The sequence below is a fragment of the Netta rufina genome (assembly GCF_964035555.1).
Source record: "Netta rufina genome assembly, chromosome: 3".
NCBI classification, from domain to species: domain Eukaryota; kingdom Metazoa; phylum Chordata; class Aves; order Anseriformes; family Anatidae; genus Netta; species Netta rufina.
In genome coordinates this window covers 25,426,163-25,452,362 of record NC_140125.1, presented here as the reverse complement: position 1 = coordinate 25,452,362, position 26,200 = coordinate 25,426,163, and the positions used below count along the sequence as shown (strand labels likewise).

Sequence of the window (26,200 nt, the reverse complement as noted above, 5' to 3'; positions counted from 1 at the left end):
CGCCCCGGGGCTTCCCTGTGCCGCTCCCCGTCCCCCCCCCAGCTCCCCTTCACCGCCCCCGTGCGGCGCCTGAGGTGTGTGTGTGTGTGTGTGTGTGTGTGTGTGTACGGGGGGGGCACCGCGCCCGCCCCCCGCCCGCCGCCGGCCCCATTGTTCTGCCGAGCCGCCTCCCCCGACCCCCGCCCCTTTCCCCGGCGGTCGCCGGGGCTTCGGGGGGGGGGGCTTTAGGGGGGGGGCCGGGGGCGGGGGCTCGGCGCTGAGCGGCGGCGGGGGGGCTCCCGGGCGGCTCCCCCCCCCCCCCCCCAGCCGCCACACGGCGCTGGGCTGGGACGGCGCGGCCGTTAACCGCCGCCCCCCCCCCCCCCCCCCCCCCCTCCTGTGTTGCAGATGTAGGCATGAGGGTCGGAGCGGAATACCAGGCGCGCATCCCCGACTTCGAGCCCGGTAAAACGGCTGCTTTTATCCTTAATTCTTACCTCGTTATTATTTTTATTTCACCAGAGTGCGGTGTGTGTGTGTGTGTGTGTTGGGGGGGGGGGGGGGTGTCCTGAGGCTTTGTGCTGGTTGTGGGGGGGTTGTGTGTGGGGGGGGGCACACACTTAATTAGCAGCTGAGGCAGCGCAAGGTTGGGCGCTCTCCCTGAGGCGCTCGCCCTTCGCCACCCGCTATTATTCCCCCAGAGCGAGGAGGTGGCGATCCCCAGAGCGAGGATGCGCTTGGCCGGCACCTCTGCTGCAGCCCCAGCCGCCTTCCTCGCCCTCCTCACCCTCCTCATCCCCCCCGGGCCCTGCCCCCGGGGGTACGGGGCCCTCCCGCCCCGCCCGGTGCCCGGTTCGTGGTGCAGCGGGCGGCGAGGTTTTGGAGGAGGGCTCCTCGGTTGTGGTTGCTGAAGCCCGTCTACTTTGCTGTTCTCCAGGCAGGCTCCATTGGTGTCAGATGATTTCCCACCGGAAGAGGATTGGGCCGGAGCTGCTCGCACGGTGCCTCCCAAAGCCGGAGCCCCTGTTGATGGGCACGAGTCCCCACAGGCCGAAGAAAGGCCAAGGGGAAAAGAAAGGGGAGAGGGTGGGATTAAATGGATGCGGGTTCTTGGCAGAAGGGAATGCCTTTCCCCCGGAAAGGGGAGCGTAGCCCAGGTCTCTTTGTTGATGAGACTAACCGCTTACACCTTCTCTTTTCATAAAAATAAATAAAAATGATCGTTTCTAATGTGCAGCCTGGGCTTGTTTTTCCTACAGGCCACTTAGAAAAATGCAGAGCGTTTGTTTTCCCTCTGATTAAAAGGGCTTTTCACCCCGTGTAGGATGGCTGAGATTCTGTAGTTTCAATTTTGTAAACTACATATGCGTCAGGATCATTGCACTGGTTACTACAGGACTAATTTTATCCTCTCTTATAACCAGGCATCTTGGAGCTTGAACATGTTGTTTGGGGGGCTAGCATTCAATTGATGCTCCCTCCCCCAGCAACTGGGATTAATGCATGCTCTTTAGTTTATCAGAGCAGCTCCTTAATGATGGAAACTTTTCTTTAAGTCTTGTAGAAGATGTATAATATTGTTCCTCATGCACAAATTTTGATGATTGGGGTGACAAGACTAACTTTCTTGGAACAGCTAAATCTTTTATATGAAAAATAACAAACTAAAAAACTTCAGAAAGTATAAAAATACAATGCATACCACATTATAAGATTAGCTATCTGAGGAGATCTCAGCAAGATCTCATGCTTTCATATTTTCTTTCTGATGACTCTCGAGGCAGCATCTGTGAGAGATACTGGGCGAAAAGCTGCGCTCTTGTTGTCTTCTCAAGTAGGCACATAGATGATTATTTTTTCATGGCACAAATGATGGCATGGGCATTCCATCAGGCGTCCAGGTTTGCATGTATGGATGCAGACATTATCTCTAATTTACTAATTTTAATGTTTTTTCTTCTTGGGATTGTTTTAAGGCCCTTTTTCTGACTGTTTACCAGGTATATTAGAGTATGTATTTATTTACAGTATTTTGAATGCTTCTTAGCCCCTTTAAATCAAATAGGTGGAAGGCAGGAGTCAACGTCAGGTGAAACTAGATAGTCTAAGGTACAAAGCCTGCTCCTGGTACACGTACAGAATACTGAGTAGAACAAATAACAAGTCTTTGGCCTTGCTTACCCAGCATTTATCAGTATTTGTGAGCAATGCTTTGCAACAATATGTTGAGGAACAAGACATTCATGATTAAGGTTGTGACAACAGTAAGTTTGTTTTAACCTGAGTTCGTGTATAAAATAAGAAATGGTTTAAGAAAAAGGTAATCAACTCTTTGTCAGCCTCTTGGAGAGGACAAGTGATTGAAAGCAGCAACTAGGAGAAGTTAGCTGAAACATGCTCACTCTTTCCACTTTCTACACAGCACCCCCATTTTACAGGCAAGCCTTCAGACAGAGCTGTAACAAATTGCTATTAGATGTAATGACAATTAAAAACACCGAGATAAATTTGCTTGCTGTGAAAAATGGTTTTAATAAAATAAACCCCCTAGATCTCCATACCTAATTTACTGAGTTAATAAACCATCTCCTGCACTCCAGGTTTTGTCTCCTCCTGCTATATTATATATATTCTTATATTCTTGAGGTGAAATTATGTCTGCCTCTGCTTTCTGCCCCACCTCCTGCTGTAGCAGGCTGTTAGGGAGCTGGTGTCCTTGTACTGCGGGCCACCACTGGGGATGCACCATGCTTTGTGCGATCCTCATGAGATGCTGCTAGGGAAGTTTTGTTTTACTCCGAATAAAGCATGGCTGCAGTCCTAACTCTGCCAGGTCATGAGCTCCCAAAGGCTTTAGGATGAGTTCTGCTTGCTTGATGCAGAACTACGTCTTTCCTGCTCTTGTGGAGAGGGAGGGTATTAAGAGGAGTGCGTTGGTGGCATTTAAGGTCATTTATGGATTCCATGTCTTTGTACACTCTTACAAATTTTCTCCTAACCTCTATATGAAAACAGACTGTTAAATTGAAATTATTAAATGGCGTGGTGAAGAATATACAATTTTCTGTTTGTTCCCTGCCATCTGTCCCTGATTTCTTTTTTTAAGATGTCCAATCCTTTATTTTCAAAGCTTAGTTCTTTCTCCTGCTAGTTTCTGTGGTTTTATTCCTCAAAAAGCCTCAAAAGCTTTCTTAAGAAGAAGATGGGACTTTCTATGCTGGAAAACAGCGTCTTTTGAATTTTCTAAGCCCCCCCAATGCCCTTGTTAAGTAGTATGTGCTTCTAGGTACTTACTTTATTCTCAGTACTTGTAATCGCGTACAGAACAGCATTTTCCAGGCATACCTAACTTCTACTAACGCTAAACTGAGATCGAGCATGTGCCAAGGTGTTGCTGCAGTGGTGGAAGCAGCTGGAGTGCCCATGGGTCACCTCCAGCCAGCCCCGTTCCCCACGGGGTGAGGGCAGGGGCACAGCAACCGCATGCAGAAACCTTTTCTGAAGTGCTTTGGATGTGGGTGGGAAGGGAAGGCTGTGTCAGAGGTGTAGCTCGTGGGCTCTTACCTTCCTTACCGGCATGCAGCTCTGCTCCTCTAACCTGTGTGGGTTCCTGTGTTGCCCGGTGTTTCCAACCTCTGTCCCCAGTAAGTCTTGCAGAGAAGGAGCGCGTCACCTTTGGGAAGCAACGCGGCCTTCTTAGGGGTGGGAGGGTGCTGCTCGCTTGCATATGCAGGGCACAAAGGACAAAATTCTTCACATGAGGCAGAACCTGGGCATGCTTGTGGCACGGGGTGACCTGTGCCGCAGCCATGGATACCCTGGGTTGAGGTCAGGATGCCTTCCTACGAGTACCAACCTCCCTGTGTGCATCCCAAGCTGCCTGTCACCTTGCTTTCCTTTCAGCAGTGTGGAGGTGGCACCTGAAAGGTGCAGCTGTCTGACTGCTGCCGGAGCACAGTGCTGCTTCCCAAGGGCGTGCTGCTGGCAGCTGGCACCCTGAGCGTGGCACTGCACGCGTGGTGTCCCGCGGGTGCCAAGGAGATGACAAATTAAGTTTTTTACCTCAGGACTTGAATACCTGAGAGCTGGTAATGTCCATGATGTAAACGAGTCTGCAGGTGTCTGTCTGGATTTTTTTTTTCCAAGGAAAAACTGAGGGTATGCTTCCATTAGTCATTTTATGTGCACAAATGGAAACTGGTAAATTCGTGTTTTCTCTTGTGGTCATCCTATTCTCTACTCATCTCTTACTGAAAGAGTGGGGTACATAGTAACTGTCATTTCCTTCTGATAAAAACTGACTGGATGAGAGAAATGATGTGACTGGAACAGGTTTGCATCACTCTCCACAAAAATACTGCTTTCCTAACGATTAACAGTTGCTTACTTTCCTTATCTGAAGTAGAATGTTATATTAAGGAATCTCTTCTTCTACTAAACTTGGAAAGGTTGCTCCTTGCTTGTTTGTTTGTGGTGTGTAGCTTATGCTTTGAAAGTGTTGCTTTATGGCTTCTCTGCATATTCTTAAACTTGTTGCAGTTACTTGTCATACAGATTTTAGGCAACACACAAGTTCTTTTAGCATTTCTGATTAACTCGTTCTCAAGTTCACAATCATAATGGATCTAAAGACTGCAAAGATGATAGCAACTACAAAATGCTGCCAAGCTAAAGAGGGAAGAACAACAAAACACAGTACAAGATTAGAAAGCACTAAGTAGTTATCTTTTCCAAAGCACTTTGTTCTTGTATTTCCCTCAACAAGATGTAGAACCTAAATATAAAGGGTGAAAACTTAAAATGGACTGAAAAAGTAATTATTTCACTGGGGAAATAAATCTGTCTGTCTCCAGGAAAGATGCAAGCTAGGTTCTTCTGGGGTGCTTCCTCGAGGAGTTTATACTGACACTAGTGTAAATGCTCCAGTTGTTGAGCAATGTCTTAGCAAGAGAAGCTGTTGTAAACAAACAGACCATAAGAGCTTTTCTGTACTACCACACAGTTGTAGAATACTCATGGAAGACAACTATTAGTTGATGCTTTTCCAATATTGGGTAATTTATTTTAAAATCTGTTCTTAAAATCAGAGACTGTGATTTAGTGCTTTTTACAAGGTTGCATTGGTATTGCAAAACGTGCTTTGGCCTCCTGATAGGTGGCTTAGGCTGCTTCCCTTGCTGCATTCAGGTGGAGGAGAAGCAGAAACAAACAAACAAAGGCTCTTCAATCTAAATACTTTCTACAGCAATTTGGTTGGCTGTGAATATCAAAATTGCATGGCTACAGAAATCAGAACTGTCTGTAGTGCTGGTAGACAATCAGAATCCCTAAGAACTGTTCCAAAACAAGCACCTTTAAACTTGGCATCTATGTCAACTTTAGTAACGGGCTTTAATGCTCAAATTGTGGTAAGTAGGATCTTATCTAGCAGTCATGAATGAACCTTCTGAGAGCAGTGCTGAAAGTCAGCTATTCAATGTCTTAAAGAATTAATGTGGAATTAATGTTTTTTTCCCCCTCACTTTAGTTGGGCCGGACTTCTTAATATGGTTGACTTTTACTTCATGTCCCATGAATAGTTGTTCCGAAGATCGTATTTATAAATACTAAGACTTGCTTGTTTTCTTACAGGTGCCACAAAATATACTGATAAAGATAATGGAGGGATGCTCGTATGGTCTCCATATCATAGTATTCCGGATGCCAAGTGTAAGTCCTGCCCTGCTTAGGAATTTGAATGTTGAAATTAAACTATGTAATTGTTTCTGGTATGCTTGTTTGCTCTTTGCTTTATACATAGTGAAATTCCAAATTAGTAAATTAAAATAAAAGAGAAACGTTGTTTTTATTTAGAGAACCATAGGGAAAAGAAAGATCCCCTTCTCTTACTTTGTAGTCAAGTCTTTGTTTCAAATCACGGTGCCTGTGTTACATGTTTCAGACCAATGTCTGAAACCTTTTGATTATTAATAAAGAAATAAAACACCTAAACATGAGGCACTTGTCACTCTAAATTTCTTAGAGAAGTAATTGCAGTGGATATGTTCAGGAAAGACGTGTTAAGGCCCTGTTCAAGGGAATATTATTTTTTCTTTCTCATCAGGAAAAACTGAGCATTTTCTCTCTGCAAAAGTGACGTGAAATAGTAGAATCATCAGAGTAGAATCATCTGACTAAACATGATTTTATCTGCTTAATTCAGTTTCAAACTGCCTCCTATGATAGGATTCCCCATATGTAGTATAGGGTAATAAACTTTGAGGATGCAGTCATGAGAATCTGGTCCTCAAGACAGTTTCTACTATTACCAGTAATTAGAGGTTTGTGCCCCTCTTCGCCTTTGAGGGAGTGTACCTTATTCTACTGAAGAACAGTTAGAAATAAAATACAGGTCTGATTACTGAACATTTTCTTCATTCATTTAAAGTGCGATTAACTCTTTGCTGCAGCAGTTCATAGCAAGGACATCTCTGTTTCGTTTGAGTAATGAAGATATAATTATTTCCTTTTCTCAATTATGCTCCCTTTTAACTTAATTTAGTTGTCACTTAATTGTGAACTGCAGTGGGTGAATGGGATGAGTTCGTTTCTTCAGAAATAGAGTACCTGTTGAAGATCAAAACTAGCAGGACTTCCATCAGACTTAATTGCCCAATAGTGGAAAATGTTCAACTCAAAGCTGGGTCTAATATACAAAATATGATTTAAAAAAAATATTGGTGAAGTTAGTGACTTCATTGAATGTTTGTGTTCTCTATTGAAAGCTGACTTCATGTGGCGGTTAAAATTGATGTTGGTCAGTGAAAATTATGTTAGCATCAAGGATGTGCATAGTTATTGATCTAGAATCTATTTACATTATTTTTTTAACATTTGTCTGGGCACCCCCATTGTGTCTGTGCTCTTAGGAGAGGAGTGGATTCCAAGAAGACAGCCTGTCTCTAAACAGCTAGTCTCTGATTAGTGTATAAACTTCAATACAAAATTAAATGTATTAAAGACAGCGAGCTTCTTTACTTTGAATAAAGCTACAAGTACATTTATTGTTTAGGGAGTCCAGGGCCTATGTAGTGTATTAAGGCATGGGAAGCCTGTCTTCCCTTTCTAGATGGCTAATGCTGTGTGACCTTATAGCAGAACTCTAAGTACTGAAGAATAACTTTGACATTGCTTTGTTACAGTGGATGAATATATAGCAATAGCAAAGGAAAAACATGGATACAATGTGGAACAGGTAAGTGCCATGAAATGAGAGTGCTAATTTAAAGGATTTGTTAATATAAATGTATAACACGACTCTTTTTTTCCCCTTGGTTACCATTAATTAACGCTGTTTTTCTTCAGGCACGGCAGCAAACACTGCAGTTAAATGGATCTGCATACAGTTGTGCTCTGGATTCTCTGCAAAAGATTGAGCTCTTTGTTTTCATGACATGCTCAGCTTGTAATGTGCACTTTTGAAAGGTTTGGTATGTTTCTTGATACACTGGGCATGTCATGCAATTGTGTGTGTATATTTAGCTAAAGAGTTTCTTAGGGAAGTAGCTAACAAAATCAGTGTTTAATACTAGAATGCAAATATGGTACAATTTTAAACCATTAATTGGGATAGGGACAGAAGTGGTAAGGTCTGGTGCATATTTTTAAAAAAGCAAAACACCTCTAAGAGTTTTTTTTTTTCTCCTAGATGCAGGAAAACAGAATCAAATTCTGTGTTTGAGAGTAACAAATAAGATCATTTTAATATTTTTTAGTAACTTTTAGTCACCGTCCCATAAAAAGTACAGGTTAAAACTTTGCTGGTCTGCACATAGTTCAGTTGTACATTAACTAATTTATGTAAAACTGAGACTACATATATATATATATATATATATATATATATATATATATATATATATATATATATATAAAAAATTGATATACAAATAGGAACATGGTGTATGATCAACTTTTGGAGGATGAAACCTCGTGGTAGCAAAGACTTACTAGTTGTCCGTCAATTGTTATCCGAAGAAGATGCTGCCACTGTTATGGTGCTGAAAGCAGTGCAGTTTGGCAATGTTTATTTATGGCTTGGCTTCTGTTAGGGGAGAGGGAATGGAGGGATCTCAGAATAAGTCTACAAAAGGACTAGTTTTCAAATCAACATATAGTACAAAGTATTTTGTAGGTTGTTCACAGTGGAATAGAAATTCTCTTTGCAAGAGATGCTTGCTGGTTGCCATTTTAACATGAGAAGAGGTTTGTTATGTCCAGGTTATTAGAAGGTGTGTTGTCAGGGGGTCTGGAGAGCTGATGAGCAACTGGCGATCATGTCTGCACTGTATGGTTGAAACTGAGTGGATTGCGTTTCCCAATTCCCTTGCCAGACTTGATGCCAAGTCTGTCATTGATTCTCTGGCAGTAAGTCTAATTAGTCTAAAATTCTTTAAGAATACGAAGAAATGAGCCATGTAAAAAAAAATACATTTAGATTTCCATTCCTTATTAGGTGCGTGTGACATGGGAGCGGTCGTGCTGTTATGTGTGGATTGGAGAGTTGTAGAAAGACCACTCTCACTTTGAACTGTCAGACTTGCATTTTGGATGATCCTCTGGCTGATGAAAAGTATTTTTATTTTCTTTTTTTTTTTGAGTAGGCTGGTAATAAAGGCCTGAATGCCTATACGGAACTATGTAGGTGACACATACTTGTGAAGGAAGAAAGCAGGTCAGATTTGAGCCTGTCAACCTTGTTTATACTATTTGAGAAGTACTGCTGCCATGCCGACCTTAAATTATCTAGCTGTCATAGCTTTAATAAAGTACAGATGTGCCCACTCTTCACACCATCTCCAAAGAGAATTTTTGTAACCTATAAGTACATAGCCAATAAATTGTAAATACATTTTGAGAATGGGTTCTGATAGTGATTTTTATGTAAAATAAATGCTTGCCTCTTTAATGTAACTTGTCTTGACATTTTAGAAAATTGACTAAATCCAAAAAGGGACTATTTCTCTTCAAAGGCTCTCGGCATGTTGTTCTGGCATAAACACAATATTGAGAAGTCCCTTGCGGATCTCCCTAACTTCACTCCTTTCCCTGATGAATGGACAGTTGAAGATAAAGTCTTATTTGAACAAGCATTTAGCTTCCATGGAAAGAGCTTTCACAGGATCCAGCAAATGGTAAAGTAAAATTTTGATCAGTAGCATTAAACAGTTCAGATGCATTTGGAACAAGGGCTCCCATTGGGCTAAAATTGCATCTTGATTTCTGCACAGAAGCTTCAGGCACAACTTAGAATGTAAGATTTAAGTTCATTCCTTCGTGTGTCCTGAAGCTATAGCTTTTCCTCTCTAATAAAAAAGTTCCTCCTTGTCTCCCCCCCCAGCTTTTTAAAAATGCACACAAAATATATCCCTTGTTTCAATCTCATCCATGTGTTTAAGGTATTTGGGTAAAGGTAGTTGTAAACAGAACAGAATTATAAACTTCGGTGGAATGTTAATGAAAAATTATATTAATATGTTAACAAATTCTTCTAGCTTCCAGACAAGACTATTGCGAGCCTTGTAAAATACTACTATTCTTGGAAAAAAACTCGCTCTAGGACAAGTTTGATGGATCGTCAGGCTCGAAAGCTAGCTAATAGAAATAATCAAGGTGACAGGTAAGTTTTGTACTCTTAAGTAGCTGACTAGAGACTTGAAGTCTTTCTGGTAAAGATTTTTTAGTAATTTCCAGACACTGTGCTTAAGCATGAACTGTACTTTTAGGTTTGAGCATCTGTGGTATCTCTGCTTTTAGCAAGGGGTTTGATACCTGTGCTTTAAGAACTATATTACTCCGGTCAATATCAGTTGTTATAACACACCTGAATACTTAATTGATAACTGTAAAAATGGGTTTAAAGAACACAAAGTTTGGGAATGCGGTTTAGAAATACCACTTCATTTGGGAAATGTAACCCTATCTTTTATTTTATTGGGAGGAGAGTGTGTGGGTGCAAGGCTTTTTTTGTGTGGTTGGTTTTGTTTTTTAAACTAGGATGGAACTATAACTAAAAGCTCAACTGCTGTAAAGGTCTGTAGCAGTTAGAATGCCTAAGTACTATTTTATAGCAAAACTTTAAAACGTTTTTGTATAAATCTTATTTTCAGGAGACATAAAACTATTATGAGTCAAAGAGAATCAAAGCTCAAAACAGCATTAAATTGTCTTGGTTAAAGGGGAATGACATTTTACCTAGTTATTATGAAATTAAAATTACATTGCGCTAAGTATGCTTTCGTATTATCCTTCACCTTTTTTAAAGTGGTTTAATAATTTCATTGTGTGAGTACCATAATCATGTTTATCAGAAGGCATGACTTTTCATGTATGAAACACTGACAAACCAGAGTAAAAGAGTGTAATTAATTATACTCATGAAAAGAAAAACCTCCTGAAATTTAAAAATTCATATGCTTACTTTATGGCCGGATAGCTGAAAAATCACGGAAGACAATCAGTTTGCTTCTAATACAGCATTTTGGGGTTTTGTGGTAAATAGAATGTTGTTTGTTTGTTTTTTACATTCAGCTTAGTCAGACATGGTATTATGTAAATGGCTGGATTGGACTAGGAAAATCCGTTCTCTTTTCAATCTTTTGTCTTTGAATAAATATAGCAGATTGCACATTTCTCCTTCCCCTCCTAAGCTTTTAGCTCTTGAGCACTTTTAACTGGTCAAAAAATAGTCCTGTATTTTCCCATCTTATATTGTCCTCTTCTGCTCCCCACAGACCTAAACAAGGGTTTATTCGTACATCTGGTGTAGTGACTGGAAAACTGCTCTGTTAAAACTAACATGACAAATGAAAGGTTATTTCTAGCCTTGATATAGTTGACCATCTAAGTGTTCACGCTGGCATAAGTAGTTGAACTGAAGAAAGGTGACATCAAATTTCTTGGCAGTGGTGCCAGTTAAACTGTCTTACAAGTGGTTTTGAAACTACAGTTCAGGGTTGCTTGTTTATCGTAGAAATTATCAGAATTTAGTAAAAGAAACACGCTTGCAGAAGCTCTGTTTTGAAAACTACAAATACCTTTGAGATGTCATATAATGTATAAAGCTTGACTACTTAGAATAGATATTTTAGAGTAGATAATTCTGTCATACCGTTTGGGATTAAAAATTTGATAACGTGACTAGCTTCTTATCTGTCCACAGTGATGATGATGTAGAAGAAGCTCATCCAATGGATGGAAATGATAGCGATTATGACCCCAAAAAAGAAGCCAAAAAGGAGGTAACAGATAACTTAATGGTGAATGTCCGTTTGTTTGTTTTCTGTGTTACTGTGAACAGCATAATTTGCAGTAGAGACGTGTAACAATTTAACATCTACCTGTTTGCAGCCTGATGAAATCATGGGGTCTTTAGTTTATTGAGATCTTTATGGCTTCCAACTAAACTTTACTATTTACTTTCCAACGAAACTAAACTTTATACTTTTTTTTCTATTCTGGGGCTTAATGTATGTCTCAAACCTTTGCTATCTCCTGAATGATCTTAGTTTTACAAGAGATGTGCTATCACTACCTGGCAAAACAACATGCCCCCTACTTCTGTCTTGTTACTGTGTGTTTACAGTTTTATTGGTTGTGAATTATCGGAAACTAAACGTTTTTATTGTAAAAGTAAATGACATTTTTTCTAAGAATAACTTTTTTTGTTGTTCTTTCAAAGCCACAGTGAGGTTATGCATTTCAACTGATCTGTGGCTTTATTGAGATGCTTCCTACAAGTAGATGTACAGAAAAATATTTTTGTCTCATTAAATGAGCACTTGCTCCTAGTTTTACGAATAAGTGCAGTGTATGGGGTATGTTCAGGTTATTATTTTTATTTTCATAAATGTTATTTATGAGCAAGACTAGAAGAGCTCAGTTACACATGTAAACATTTGTTTTCTTGATCAACTTCTATGTATTTGTGATTTTCCTAAAATTTGAGTGTTTGTGCTCCTTGAGAATGAGAGGAAAGGACAGTGCAGAATTTCAATATCCCATCTTGAAATAGTATCTTCATAAAGTAGCGTCTAGGATTAGTAATAAAACATTGTGGTTCTATCAAAAATGATGCTGAGTAAGAGACTGGCGGTATTAGATTCCGTTCTGTTTTCCATGACCTTCAGTGTACCACTTTTTCTCTGTAACTACCTTAGGTAGGAAAAAAGGACAATTACAAAGACACCTTTCTGTATAAGAGTTTGATTTTTTTTTTTTTTTACATGCTTGTGTATGTTGTTTAGAACTTGAAATGGCACAAGCTCTGATAACGAACATTTTTACTTTTTATTCTGCCATTATAACAGTGTTCTTACCATCTGTTGGTTTGAGTTGCCACCTAAGCCACTTGTCAATAATGGCTATTTTGTTCAATTTACTTAGTTATTGTTAGAATCACGACACATGTTCCAGCATGAAAGTAGCATGTTCATAGACTTCTAGGAACAGGACAATGAGTTTTGCAGTTTCTGAACAGCTATTTCATCCGCAATAGATAATTATGTGAACTAATATTTCTAGTGAGATTTGCATACTTTCACTTCCTATGTAAAACATAAAGTGAATGGGCTACTTAAATGCACAGGGCAATTTTAATTTCTCTTACCAGAGAAAGCTAAAACAAGCCAAACCCTCTAGCCTGGCAGGACAGAAACTTGAAGGAATGTTTTTTCTTTAAATCTAGATTAAACAGCTAAGAACTGCAATTTCACACTGAAAGAGCAATGTTGAACCAGAAGACAAATGGTATAAATGGGCCAGAAGTATGCTTAACCTTGAAATTTGTAGATGTCTAAGGTGTAAGGTTTTATATCAACTTTGAAGGTGGAACAAATATCCTAAGTGCTTTTAAGTTAGCCTCTGTAAGTCCTGCATGGATGTCAGCAGGAAGGAGCAGTGAGGAGCTGTTTGAGGTAGCAAAAAAAGCCAGAATCGCATCTTTGTTTTGGTAGTCAGTGTTGCTTTGAACTGAAAAATCCTTACAGGGACAGTCAGTTTTGCTTTTCCGTTCCTGGTCTGTAGGTAATCTACCCAGTTGCTCTACAAGAGTCACACAGGTGCAGACTAGCTTGTTGTGCAACAACACCTATTGAAGACAAAGTTGAAACTTTTAGCAAAGGTCTCCTAGGCATCCAAACATATCAAAAGAGCAGTTATAATGACTTTATCTCCACTTTGCCGTCCCTTTCCACTTAAAAAAAAAGTGAAAAATAAAGGCTTAACTTTGCTAAATTGCTTGGATTTTTATAAAGACTGCAAAGGTAAATTAATTTTCTCTTCCAAATCTCAAATCCCCTCTCAAAACAAACAGTACTATTGCTTTCCAAGTTGGAGTACTTGCAGCAGGAAAAAGTGCCATCATGCATTCTTGCCAGTCCTGGTTGACTTTCTCTGATTCTTCACCTTTCAGCTTTCACCTGATATCTCTGTAGCTAACCAGAATGAAATGTATATAAATCCCCTCATTACTTGGTTTAAAGATACAGTGTATATATTCTTTATTTTCTGCTTACCTAAGAGGTTTGTGATTCCAGTCCTCTTTTACAGTATTGATACTGTGATTCTTTACAGTTTACTCTATTTTCATCTCTGTTCAAGAGGGGGAAAAAAGAAGAAAAGATTGTAAATTTGACCTTTCTAAGCCTGACTAATGCAGGCTTATCCAGCAAATGGCTAGTATGCTATATTGCTGCATCTGTGAGGCTTAGTTTGGATACTGCATGCAGAGAAGGATGTTAGGTTAGGTTTTCTGGGTCATAAACATGACATTACAATGCTATGCAATACGTTATTCTTTAGAGAAATTGAATGTAAGTTACTGTTATTCTTTAATGATTTATTTCTTGTAAATTAAAGGGCAATAATGAGCAGCCTGTTCAGACCAGCAAAATAGGGCTGGGTAGAAGAGAGTATCAGAGCTTGCAGCATCGCCACCATTCTCAGCGTTCCAAATGCCGTCCACCAAAAGGCATGTACCTGACCCAGGAAGATGTGATAGCTGTTTCCTGTAGTCCCAATGCAGCCAACACAATTCTTAGACAGCTGGATATGGAACTAATCTCATTAAAGCGACAGGTACCATGGGTTATTGGTCTTGTTTTGTTTTCATCTCAAAGTGTTCTTGTAATGATTTTATAGATTATAAGATTATTTGTGAAGATTGTGAACTTTCTTTAATGCAAGCCTTCCAAATTTGTTCCACAGTTATCACCAGAAAAGCTGGACACTAGCTGTTCTTCAGTTTTATTTTTTGTTCACGTGTTTTGTGGAGAACATGAAACAAGATGACCCCTTAAAAAGGGGAGGAGGGAAGTATGGCACGAAAACAGTGTTATTGATTTGGGAACAGGAGAAAAACAAAGTCACATTTTTGTCTTAACCTTGTTAAAAAGCATTTATGTGACAAGTGAGAATAAGACCAATGAAGCAGTGGAAGTTATATTTGTTATGCTTAAAATTGTAGCTGTTTTCTTGGATGTCTTACCCCACATCACATGATAGTATAAGGGGGAAAAATCATGGGCCTTGTTATTTCTCTGTTTGAATTGGTGAGCATTCTACTTCTTGTTAAATTTAAAACAACTGCTTTATAATCTTCACTTTTAAGAGGACTATTGCTTGCCTGCCTTTGCATGAAGAAGTTAACTTGTGGCACTTAAAGTGGAAACACAGAATCTATTCAAGCTTTTAAGGGTATAGCAGTATGTGCATGCTTGCTTTCTAGGAGGGATGTGGCTACAAATTGAAGGCTTATCTCCTGGAATTTCTGCCTCCTTATAGACTGCTAAGAGCTGCCATGTTGCAAAGTCATGGAGTGAACAAAGGGTTTTGTGGGCTTCTTGCTCCCTTGTATTCTTTTGCAGGAGAAATATGCTTCTTTCTATCACAACAGGACTTTGGGACTAAATAGCATAGGTGGGTTTCACTGTTTAGCCTGAGTGTAGGTGAGTTACATCCTTGAGGTTGTCTTTCTCTTCTTTTCTTGCAGTGATCTCATGGACGCAGCCTTTAGAATCCTCCACTGCGTTGTCTGCTTTTGTGTCCATACTTAAAGAACTCTTGTAATAGCTTTGCACCGTAGTCTGCAAAACTATGTTCTCAATGTGTTACCTTATGTGCATCACTGTCAGGTTTGAATGGTTAACAGATATGTATATGTACAGTTTAGAAGTTCTCTTTGTAGACTAAGGTATTTTATTTACATATTTTAAGTAATTTCCTCATTATGATGGTCTTAGATCAATAAAAAGCAGTCTGTCAGAAGCAACTAACTGGAAACACCTCATACTTTTCCATTTTTTTTTCAAAGTGCTTTTTGGAGAAGGAAGAAATTTACGTACACAGTACATTTCACTTAGAAACCTAAGAACCATGTATTCTGCATTCTTCTTCAAGAACATATGTATCATTATCAAAACTTGCATTTTATGTCCTTCTTTTAATATTTCTTCGGACTGTTCTTTTGAAAGACTGGCTTAAATATTTTTCTCTCCATAGGGAACTGTGCTGCATCTTTTATTATTTTTTTCTTTAATGGTTAAAAGTAGTGAAGCCTTAAACCATAATATTTCTCTTTCTAACTTAGGAGGTACACTTGTGGCAATCCTAGTGAAGATATATGTGTAAAGTGACCAACTTTCTTTGTGGAGCTGATTAACTTTGTTGTTTTTGACCAAGGTTCAAAATGCTAAGCAAGTAAACAGTGCACTTAAACAGAAAATGGAAGGCGGGATTGAAGAATTCAAACCTCCTGAGGTAAATCAGAATAAATATCAGAACTTGTGGCCTTGCACTTACATTAGTGGGAAGCTACAGAAATATGATTTGCTGCAGCATAATATTTGCATTTCAGCAGCAGCTTAAACAGGATCCATTGAATAACATGCTTTGGTGAGTCTGTCTGGTCTTTTTACAAGAAATTAGTAGTAGGCTTTTTTATGGCAACTGGCTGAATAAAGAAGCAGAAGAAACTGAAATGTTGTATCCGTTCATGACAATACGGAGCTGAAATTGAGTCCTGATATATTGTTTTTCTGGTTAAAAGTAGTTTATTTGGATTGCTAGCAGTAAATTCTATGTTCTTTGTGAAAACATCAGTATATATAAATTTGGGCATTTGAAGTGTGTGATATTACTACAGAGGTTCTCTTCTTGCTTGTTTTAAGGGCTTGCAAATGAAATGTAACACGAATGCGAAACACTCTCAACAGCAAGTTCTAATTGTTTAGATAAATTTTACAGTTAAATTCAAATTCTGCCCGCATAAAGATCGTTAGCTTGTGCTTTAGTTATGTTGTAGGTGAAGAACTGTAATAAAGCAGAGGAAAAACTGTTGCTGTAGATCTAAGCTCAAATCCTTAAATGCTATGTCCTGTTCATAAAAGCAAAACTTTATGGCTTACAATCAAGAGATTTTTACTTATGTAATACAGTCTGTCATGTGACTAAAACACATTCTAATGCTCAGATATTTTACAGCTGTTGAAACATTTTAATGATCTTTGTGCCATTTTTCTAATTTTAATAGTCTAATCAGAAAATCAATGCCCGTTGGACCACAGAAGAGCAGCTTCTTGCAGTACAAGGTATGTTCATAGTAGTAGCAACTTGAAGTAACAATCTGATGCGAAGAATTTTAAGAGGTGTTCAGGCATATGCTTATGTTTCATTCTAATGAAAGATGAACTTTTATCTGGTCTTATAAGGAAGTCATTGAGAAAACAACAAAACTAGTGAGAATACTTAGCATATTTATTCAAGCAACATGACACTGGTCTTTTGGTTACCTATATTAAATCTCAAATAGAAAAGCTAAGATGGGTTTAACAGCTGTATTAGTACTGAAAAGTCCCTCCAATAGTTTTTTAAATAACCTTACATGAATTTCTCCGAAATGGAAGACTGAGGTAGTTGTTGAAGTAATAAAATTTGAAGCAAAAATTGTTAAGACATCTTTCCATATCCTTAAAGTAGCAAAAAGGCAGAAATAAGATTGCTTTACAGGAAATAAGTGTTTTTTTTTTTTCCTTTTTCTGTTCAAGAGGGAATAAAAGAGCAGATATCTAGCCAGCCTTTAAGAGTCTGAATGGATACTGAACTAACTGTCTTATTGGAGAAAAAAAAAAAAAAAAAAAAAAAAGATGATTTAAAAAAGATGATTTTCTAGCAGGCTACTAATATGGCTAATTTGCTGTTATTTTGTTTATATGAAAGAAAATGGACTCTTGTCCTGCTTCTATGTGCACTGTCTAATCAAAGAACATGCAAAGGAAATTTCTGGAGAGCCTGTTACTGTTTAGAAGTCATCATATGTTGACTGACTTCTGTGGATCGTCTTTTCTAAGATAATACACATTAGCTTAGTTAAACATATCTACAGTATATCCCTGTATTCTTCACACACTTTTAAATGAAAGACTAAATTTTAGTACCAAACCTTCAGTTGGATCAGGATAGGAGTTTAAAGTTGTCAGGCATGCCATACCTGGTAGTCATTTACCAGAAGACAGATCCTGAAGTTAGGCTTATTTTGAAACGTGAATAGAAATACTGAAGAGAATAGTGTTTCTGAAGTCATGCCTTTCAATTTACATGCCTCTGAAACTGGGATTTGCATCTCCAAACTGTTTTCTGTCCCAAGTTCTTTTTCTCAGTATTAGTAACTAGCTCACTTTTTAGTTTTCTGAATGCAACAGAAGGAGGTGCCTGTCTTTAATATGATTGTCTAGTAGGTAGCATGCTTGCTGCAGAATTGGGGATAATCCAGGTTCATTGTGCCCGCCTTAGGATGAAAGAACTCAAATCATCTTGCATTTTCAGAGTTTAATTATCAGAGCTCTAACCAAGGAACAGTTTGGGAAGTGATAAGAATGCGATGAGCTTTTGTTAAGCTATGGCACTGTGTAATCAACAACAGAAAAGAGAAAACTGGAGCATGGAGAAAAGAGAAAGAGGATTGGCAATTGCCTGGAGAGGAGTTCTAGTCTTCTGGCCTCTGCCTGAAGGAACGTTTCATGTTTTATAAAGGTAGTCAGCCTCAATACTTATGGGTGGGAAGAGAAAGCATGCCTGCTGGAAGAAAGCTGTTTTCACTGAACTTCCATGAGCTTCTTGTATATACTGTTTCCGTTTTAGTCCTCGGCCGCTGTATAAAATGGGGATGGAAGAACACCTTAGCATGAGGGACAAAATATTCTTATCCCACCCTTACCTTTTGTCTGGTGGTAAATTCTCCCTCCTGGCGTGAGTGTTGTAGGTATTAAAGTCCCATCCTTTGCTTCAAAATAATTATTTGAATTAGTAGCCTAATATATGAAAGGGCCATGCTATCTTTAGCTCTGACTCTGCTTTTAAAAGAAGCAGCCATGGTTGCTGTACTGAAAGCCACAGTAGTGTGTGTTAGGCTTGAACTTGCCAGTTGACTGGAGCATGGGGACATTTAGTTTGTATGCTTAAAAAAGATTTAGTTCATCAAATGCTGATTTATTTTGGCATGTGATTTTAATAATTTTACAGAAATCATAAGCATTATTCAGGTAGGTGGCGTTTCTGGAATTTTTTCACTGTAATTCAGATGTTAAATCCTACTACAGAATCAGAAAAATCACCTGCAGTAACAGTTTTGGTACTGTTTTTTCTAAACATGACATAACTCTTGTAGTCTGTGGGCTAGTCTAGAGAGATTGGCAGTAACTAAAGAGAGGTATTGAAAAAAAGACCTTAAGGTATTGCTGAGTGTGTAATCTTAAAAGTAGTGTGGCTGCCTGCAGTGGGGTTGTGAACTCAGGCTTATGATCTCTGAGCCAATCTTTTGCAGTATAGTTAATCAGGTTACTGTTCAACTTTGTCAGTTCATCATATGAGGTGTTCTTAACTCGCAAAGTTTATTTGTGTATAGGAACCTGTGAGCACAGCCATCTTTTCAAACTAAGATTTCAGCCATTTGAAAATTGTATTTGCAAAAATGTTTTAAGGCATGTTCTAAACAACACAATTTGAATCAAAAAGCAGGCATGATTTTCATAGCATCGCAGTGGAAAACAGTTGGAAAAAAAACAACTCTGCATAAGCTAGTTGCCAGGAGCGCTATAATCACACCCCAGTGGAACTGCAGCTGTCATAACCTGGAGGTTGTGGTTAACTGTTTCTGCCTCGTTGTGGTGCTGTATTATATTGCTTTGGGCTCAGGCTGATGTTTTTGTGCGCCTGACAGTGTGTGCTGTGCTGCACGGCATCACACAGCAATAGGAAGTGTAAAACTCAGGCTTAGGAGTTTCCCAGAGTTGCACATCTAAAATGAAACACAGTAGTATTGAGCAAAGTTAAGTGCAGCTCTTACCTGGGTAAAGTTTTGAGGATCTTGAAGGGTTCCCATCAACAGGACTAGTTCCATCTGAGCCAGGGAAAGGGTGCCTGTGAAGTGAGGCTGTGCAGCTGTATTTTGAATTGCACTGGCAGCAGCCTAAAAAAATTAATTAATAACATATTAAACACTTGAGAAATAGCTTGGGTGATGTTTATAAGGACGTGTATGTAAAGCCCGCCAATTTGAAAGGGATGATGAGTTGGCATCAGCTCTTACAGATGTGCCAACACATGTAAAACTCTCATAAACAAGGATTGAACTCCCTCTGTTTCTGATGCATCTTAAAAATGCTTTACTACGGCATTGTGTATAAGCCATTGTGGTGATGCTATAGCAGTACAAAATAACACTGAAAAGAGTCCAAAATGATAAGTGCTGTGTGCAGATAAACTGATTAAGCTTGTTTTTCTTTAGATGTTTCTCATCGTTGGGCTCTCAGGGAAGGCGCAGTGCAGTTTTCCAACTGTCTGCTTGGAAATAGGCTTTAAGACCTTGCATCTGCCAGCTTCAAGTTAGCTAACAGGTTCAGCTGTTTTGCAGGTTAAGGGGAAGGAAGAAATATGGAGAGCATAATAACAGAAAATCCAGAAATCACTAAAGGTCTGAAATAGTTTTCAAGCAAAAATGTGCTTTGTTCTGCTGGACACTTTCTACAGGATGTTAGATACGTTGCTGTAGACATTTAACGGCCATCATAAATTAGCAAGGGTCATAATGACAGGGCAATCAATATTAAAACACTGGTGGGATTGCTCTGTGGGCATATGCAGCTGTTAAGGGGTTAGTACCCCTTTAGCTAGTACCTTGAACACCTGAGAATGAAAAGCCGAATCCCTGTATTTGCCTTGCCTAGATATGCTCTCTCCCACAAGGCTCTGCTAGGTCCTTTTGTTTTCTTTCCAAGGTTCTGGCAGTCAGAGAGGTTGGATTCTTTTGTATGCCCAAGAAAAGATCTTAAATAATGTAGCCAGGCTCTTGACAGTTGTAGCATCAGCTTCAGCTACAGTAATTGTTACCCTCCTAGAGCTGAAATTTTCTCTTAAATGTTAGAGAGTGTACGTGCCACGTCAGAAAGGCCTATTAATGAAGCGAGTAGAAAATAGCAGAACAAGATGAAGATCATACTGTTAACAGTTAAGATGAAAAGAAGCATAGCTTTCGGATTGGAAACAACTCTCACCTTCAGAATCTTCCGTTTCACTTTCTGAAGCAAGACATGAAATGAGGCATGAGACGGGATGCCTGTCCTCTAAACACTGTAATATATTCTGAATGAGTTCAGCGATCAGGAGCTTCACATCAGGAGTCAAATTGTAATTCACTCATGCATAGCTGGGAGCAAAAAAGAGGCTTCTGTTTATTGAGCCTGGAGTGTGCCTAACAGTACCACAGAGTACAACCATGTAATGTTTAATTTCTCTAGGCTCTAGACCTCTGGCCACTCTATGATTAAAAATAGATTGTACAGCTGTGTTCAAGGATGCTGGAGAGCTTCGGGATTTTCTTCTTAAGCAAGAGAGAGGAGTAACTAGACATGTACCCTAATTAAAACAGAGAACCAATAAAGTTCAGATTATAATTCCAATTTTAGGTTTAAAATTACAAAAGTCTGTAGACCTGTAGTTGCTGTTATATGCAAATGCCATTTTAGAACTTTAAAAAGCCTGTGTTGGTATTTTTGGAAAGGTTCAACAGTGTTTTCTTTTGGAGTACTTGTAACCTACTGATATTGATGTGAAAATGAGTGAAATGAACAATGCAAAGATCTTCTGTCATGCTGCTTTTTGCCGGAGAATTTGATCCTGGAGGCTTGCGCTGGGCTTTCTTAGAAACAGACTCCAATAGCTTATATTTATTTACTTTCCCCTAGGTGGTTGTCCCAAAACTCCAGAGTTGTTTACCCAGCTTGAATGGTGAATGAAAGCTTTAAAAAGACTTTGTCCAGCGAATGCTGGCTGGTTACACTCGGTAGCCTCAGTAGAGCGTTCTGCATATGGAGGGATGAGCCGTGTGTTGTGACTCCCAGAACTCTGCCCCTGTGCGTGGTCCCGTGCCTGCTGCCCTCAGTGCTGCTGCTGGCCAGCTCTCGCACAGGTGGTGGGTGGCTGGCATGGAGGGAACCTATCGAAGCTGTCAATGTTTGTTCCTTGGCATGTCTTGTTAGAACTGTAAACACTTGTTCAGTCATCCTCCCTCTCCCACCTTGAACTTAGCTTGGGCTTCTGCCTTCAGTCCAAGCACACTGAAAGATTTACTGCATTTGTCAGAGGCCAGATCTCTGTGGTTTTAGGTTGGGAGGCTTGGTTTGGTGAGTAAGCCAGGATCTTTAAGAAGAGTGGGTAATGACCTTTTAATAAAGTTCTTCATTTATGTGTTTATAGCTATGCAATTAATTTTTTTTTTTGTTTTAATAGAAATTGAGGCCTTCTCCTAGTTGAGAAGTCCGCCTAATTAGTGAGTCGTTGGTTTGCAGGTCCCGTAGGTTCTCTCTATAAATACATCACACGTAGCTGTGTCTGACTGATCCTTCACAGCTATGTTATTTACTTTGCCTTCCAGGTGTCCGCAAATATGGTAAAGATTTTCAAGCTATTGCAGATGTAATTGGCAACAAGACTGTTGGCCAAGTGAAGAACTTCTTTGTAAACTACAGGCGTCGGTTTAACTTAGAGGAGGTATTGCAGGAATGGGAAGCGGAACAAGGAACCCTGGCTTCTAATGGTGATGCTTCTGCTTTAGGGGAGGACACAAAAAATACTTCTAATGTGCCATCAGGAAAGAGCACTGATGAAGAAGATGAGGTGTGTTTTGTGTACCAGATATAAGTAAGCATGGGTTGAGGAACAGCATTTTATTTAGTGATGTAATGTAAGGTTAACTGGTGTGGAGTGGCAAACCACATTCTAAAGAATGATGATAAGCTTGCATAGAACTTCAGCCAATGTCGTTAACCCGCTGGGAACAGGACGACACCTTGCATAGTGACGATCACGTTACTGTTTTATTGTTAAAATGCAGATCTTGTTCTAGAAAGAAGACTCTTGCTTCATAAATATTTTTAGTTCTGCTGTCTATAATATTTTGGTTGGCGATTTCTTTTCAGTAACTTCTCAGTTTTTTGGTTTTGTTTGATAAATGCTGTTTCCTGTATAGTGGACAGTGGCAACCCAACGGCACGGCATTCCGGCTGGCACGGCTGTTCATGCAATCTTGTCTTTGTCCTTTGTGCAGGCACAAAGCACTCCGACCACTCAGTGTTTAGGCCCTTCACCTCCAGCACAGGCATCTGCTCCAGCACCTACCGCTCCCATGGCAACTTTAAATCAGCCACCCCCGTTACTTCGACCAGCGCTTCCTGCTGCTCCTGCGCTCCATCGCCAGCCTCCGCCACTTCAACAACAGGCGCGATTTATTCAGCCAAGGCCAACTCTAAATCAGCCTCCCCCGCCGCTCATCCGCCCAGCTAATTCCATGCCTCCTCGTCTAAACCCAAGGCCGGTGTTAACTACAGTTAGCGGCCAGCAACCACCCTCGCTTATTGGAATTCAGACAGAATCTCAGTCCACCCTGCACTGAAGAAATAAAGCAGAATTATGCTAACTCCTACAGCTGAAAAACAGTATCAATGTACTTTTTTTTTTTTTTTTTCCAAATAATGAAGGGGAGAAAACAGCAATCCTTCACAGGTATCAGACCAGTTTTACAGAGGAGCAAGATAATAACCAGAAATGGAACCACGTGAACGACCGAACGACCACCTGTATAAAAATATTTTTTGTAGAAGACTTGTACAGCAGAATAATGCCTACAATACAGCCCTCCTCTACGTGAATAACTGTTGAAGGAAGCTAACTTCTTACATGAATAAATGTTCAACACACCAAGATTTGGTTTAACTGATTTTTACTCTATTTATTTTATTACAGTTCTTTGTAGTCAAACATCTAATTACAGAAAAGTAGTCTGGCAAATCTAGGAATAAGTAATATTGTAGGAGACTTAAATGTAGCGTTATTTTTGTGTGTGTGATTTTTGTTTTTTATTTTTTGTACTTTTTAGTGGATGAAAAAAAAAACTAATGGCCTTAGGTTCAGAATTTTTGGCCCTGTTTAGGTAATGGTAGTAGCATTTCAAGCAATTGTAAAATGTGGGTGTTTCTTCTCCATGTTTTTCCCAGAACATTTTTTCTTGTTTAAAAAAAAAAAAAAAAAAGAAAGAAAAGGTACGGTCTTATGAAATAGTCCTCTAAAAGAGTGTTCTAAAAACTCAATGAGCTATTGTACCAAACATAATAAATCTCACATGTGTTCTAATAGAAGTTATCTGAAAACAGGTGTCCTACTGCAATATCACTCTAGGCTGGGGTGGAGAGAAAGGCAGCAACTTTCAACACCCAGGGGGATTACAGGAGAGGAACTGTTTAGCAAGAGCTATTCATTTAATGTTATTCCACGGATTCTTCTAACTTAAGTACAGTAGAATTTCATTCCTCTGAGAATGTCTGTTAGCAGTTCATATGCATTAGCTCATTGATCTCATCTAAAAATTCATTGTGAAAGCACAGAGGCTGGTGGTGGTAGCATACTGTAGGCAATAGGGCTGTCTGCTGCCAGTCCAGTCTGAGTGGTAAAGGAGTATTTCTGATATCTGCTATTGCTGGCAGAGTTGACTAGCTGGGTTGAGGCTATTGTGGCTTTTTTCTTTTGTTTTGTTCACTACCTAAAACCTGCATTTGGATATTAATTACAGCTCCCAAATTTTAGGAGATTATAAGGTTATTATTTTCCTATGTGTTTGTTAATTTTTTCTTGTTGTCTTAAAACCTTGATTCATACCCAGCAGTGATTTTTTTTTTTTTTGTATTTTTTTTTACTAGATGCTTCTACCTTCCAAGGAAATCAGGCTTCAATTTGAGTAGCAGTGTTTGAAACTGTGATCTGAATCAAGCTATTGAAAAACGTTGCATTCTTGACTGTGTAGAAACATTTGTGTTGACTGCCATACTGTTCTATAAAATTATTTTTGTTTATAACTGAAGTGGTGTTTGCAAGTCCTTTTAAATCCATTTTGTTATTAACTAGATTTGCCCTTGACTAAGATGAGACTATATTAGAAAATGGAATGTGCTCTCCCTAGGCTTTTTCACAGATAAATTGAATCGTCTAACGTTCAGTTCAGCAGTTGGCTAAGGTTTTTCATTTCTGCAAAGGGAAGTTCTTACAGCATCAGATCGTGTTTCCTTTTTAAATCTTGTATTAGAGTTTGATATTTGTGACCTGAATTGAAATTAAGGTGCTGACCTTCATAGTTTAGTTCTTCGCTCAAATATATTTCCAGATCAAACTTGATTTTTCTTTCTGAACAGCTATCACTAGTGTGCTGAGGTCTCATACAAAAAAGGGTCCTTCTTAGGAATATTCTTCTGCATCAGAGTAGGTTCTTAGCCACTATGTGAGCATCAGTTGACCTCTCTTCTAAGAGAAGCAGCATCATAGAACAAGCACCAAGGAATTTGTGATCACTTAAACTTTTGTTCTGGAAGTCCTGAGTGTCCCCTCAACAGCTACACACAGGTCTGATCTGGCTGCTGTCCAGAATTCCAAACTGATACGAAAACCTTCTCAACAGCCTGAGTATCTCAGTTTAGTTGTTAATAGTGATAGGATAAATCATCAGTATTTCTTGCTCTCTTTTCTTTTATTTTCTTTTTTTCTTCTTGTTTTTTTTTTTTCTTTTTTCTTTTAGCATTGAGTCTCCCAGGTGTGCGTATTGTACCTTTGCTAATTTTTGTCTTGTCTCTTGTCGATAGACTTCAGTATGCAGAATGTTGGGTGTTGCAGTAGAGTTGGCCACTGCCAACTGCTATAAAACTGTTCAGTACATTGTAATTCAGTTTAATCTTGTTTAAATATTCTATAACTGGGCGAAGGTGCTGTATTTGAAGGGGGGAGGGAGGGTCAGAGATAGGTAGTATTTTTTAATTTACAAACACTGTAGCACACAGTAGGGATCTCCTAGCATTTGTAGTACTAAATAAGTATGTACATAGCAAAATGTCTTTATTGTGTGCTTTGCAGAGTATGTGCATACAGTTTGCACGTCCTGTTTTTGGGGGTAGGGTTTGTTTTAAGCAGTGTTTGCCTGGAGAGTGATATGCTTGCTGCTTAATCAAAGGATTAAAGTTTCAAAGAAATCTGTGTCTTCTATTTTTATGTACCTTGTAATGGTCTAATATGTTAGGGCCCTTATACTGTGATTCTCTTCTAAATTCATTTATATTTTTTTAAGAATTAGAAATAAAATTATACAATGGTGTTGATTTCAGTGGGGAATTTCTTTTGCCATATCTGGTCTCCTGTTTTTGTAATGTAGTAATGAACTCTGACTTCAAGGTTGGCTTAATTTTGTCACTTTAAAAAATGTAAAATGTTTGCACACTAAAGTTTGGCAGAGAACGTGTATCCTACATTGTTCAATGCTAATGTAACTCTACAGCTTTTTGTACAGTTTATTTTAGTTAATAAAGCAAAACGGTACTAAAAATGATAGGTTTTACAAATGCGAGGCATAATTTGAACTACATGTCTTCTTAGGAACAACACTTGCAAAATATGGATGTACAAAAATATCAGATTTAATTGTTGCACTTTAAATCAGAATGGGTATGAAGTTAAGCAGGTATTTCTGCATTAATAAAAACAATCACTAAACATTGCACATCATAGTAAAGCAGTTTAATTTGTTTTACAGCCGATCACGAGCACAAGGAATTATGATGACCTGTGTCATTAGGTTTTGGTTTTCATCTCTGTTGTT

At 39.1% G+C, this 26,200-nt stretch overlaps 1 protein-coding gene across 3 annotated transcripts; it reads left to right on the top strand.

Moving 5' to 3' along the window:
* The first annotated feature begins 41 nt into the window (after nt 1-41).
* On the top strand, nt 42-24,337 carry RCOR3 (REST corepressor 3). 3 transcript variants are annotated; one of them, XM_084283985.1, is made up of 12 exons: nt 42-74; nt 388-444; nt 5,611-5,688; nt 7,161-7,213; nt 8,991-9,152; nt 9,513-9,637; nt 11,180-11,258; nt 13,876-14,094; nt 15,697-15,774; nt 16,547-16,604; nt 21,944-22,185; nt 22,616-24,337. In XM_084283985.1, exons 2-12 carry the CDS (start codon nt 396-398, stop codon nt 22,958-22,960), a joined length of 1,488 nt encoding a protein of 495 aa, XP_084140111.1. In that variant the 5' UTR covers nt 42-74; nt 388-395; the 3' UTR covers nt 22,961-24,337. The 3 variants fall into 3 exon arrangements, with proteins under 3 accessions (XP_084140111.1, XP_084140113.1, XP_084140112.1); XM_084283987.1 differs by lacking the exon at nt 21,944-22,185 and having other exon boundaries at nt 22,616-22,964; XM_084283986.1 differs by lacking the exon at nt 42-74 and having other exon boundaries at nt 320-444.
* The last annotated feature ends 1,863 nt before the right edge of the window (nt 24,338-26,200 follow it).

What these genes read in the sequence shown, in the direction of transcription:
- RCOR3 (XM_084283985.1), top strand. Translation starts at nt 396, where the DNA reads ATGAGGGTCGGAGCGGAATACCAGGCGCGCATCCCCGACTTCGAGCCC. An exon ending in ATGGATACAATGTGGAACAG is followed by an intron (nt 7,214 to 8,990) that starts GTAAGTGCCATG and finishes TTCTCTTCAAAG; the next exon opens with GCTCTCGGCATGTTGTTCTG. An exon ending in TTCACAGGATCCAGCAAATG is followed by an intron (nt 9,153 to 9,512) that starts GTAAAGTAAAAT and finishes AAATTCTTCTAG; the next exon opens with CTTCCAGACAAGACTATTGC.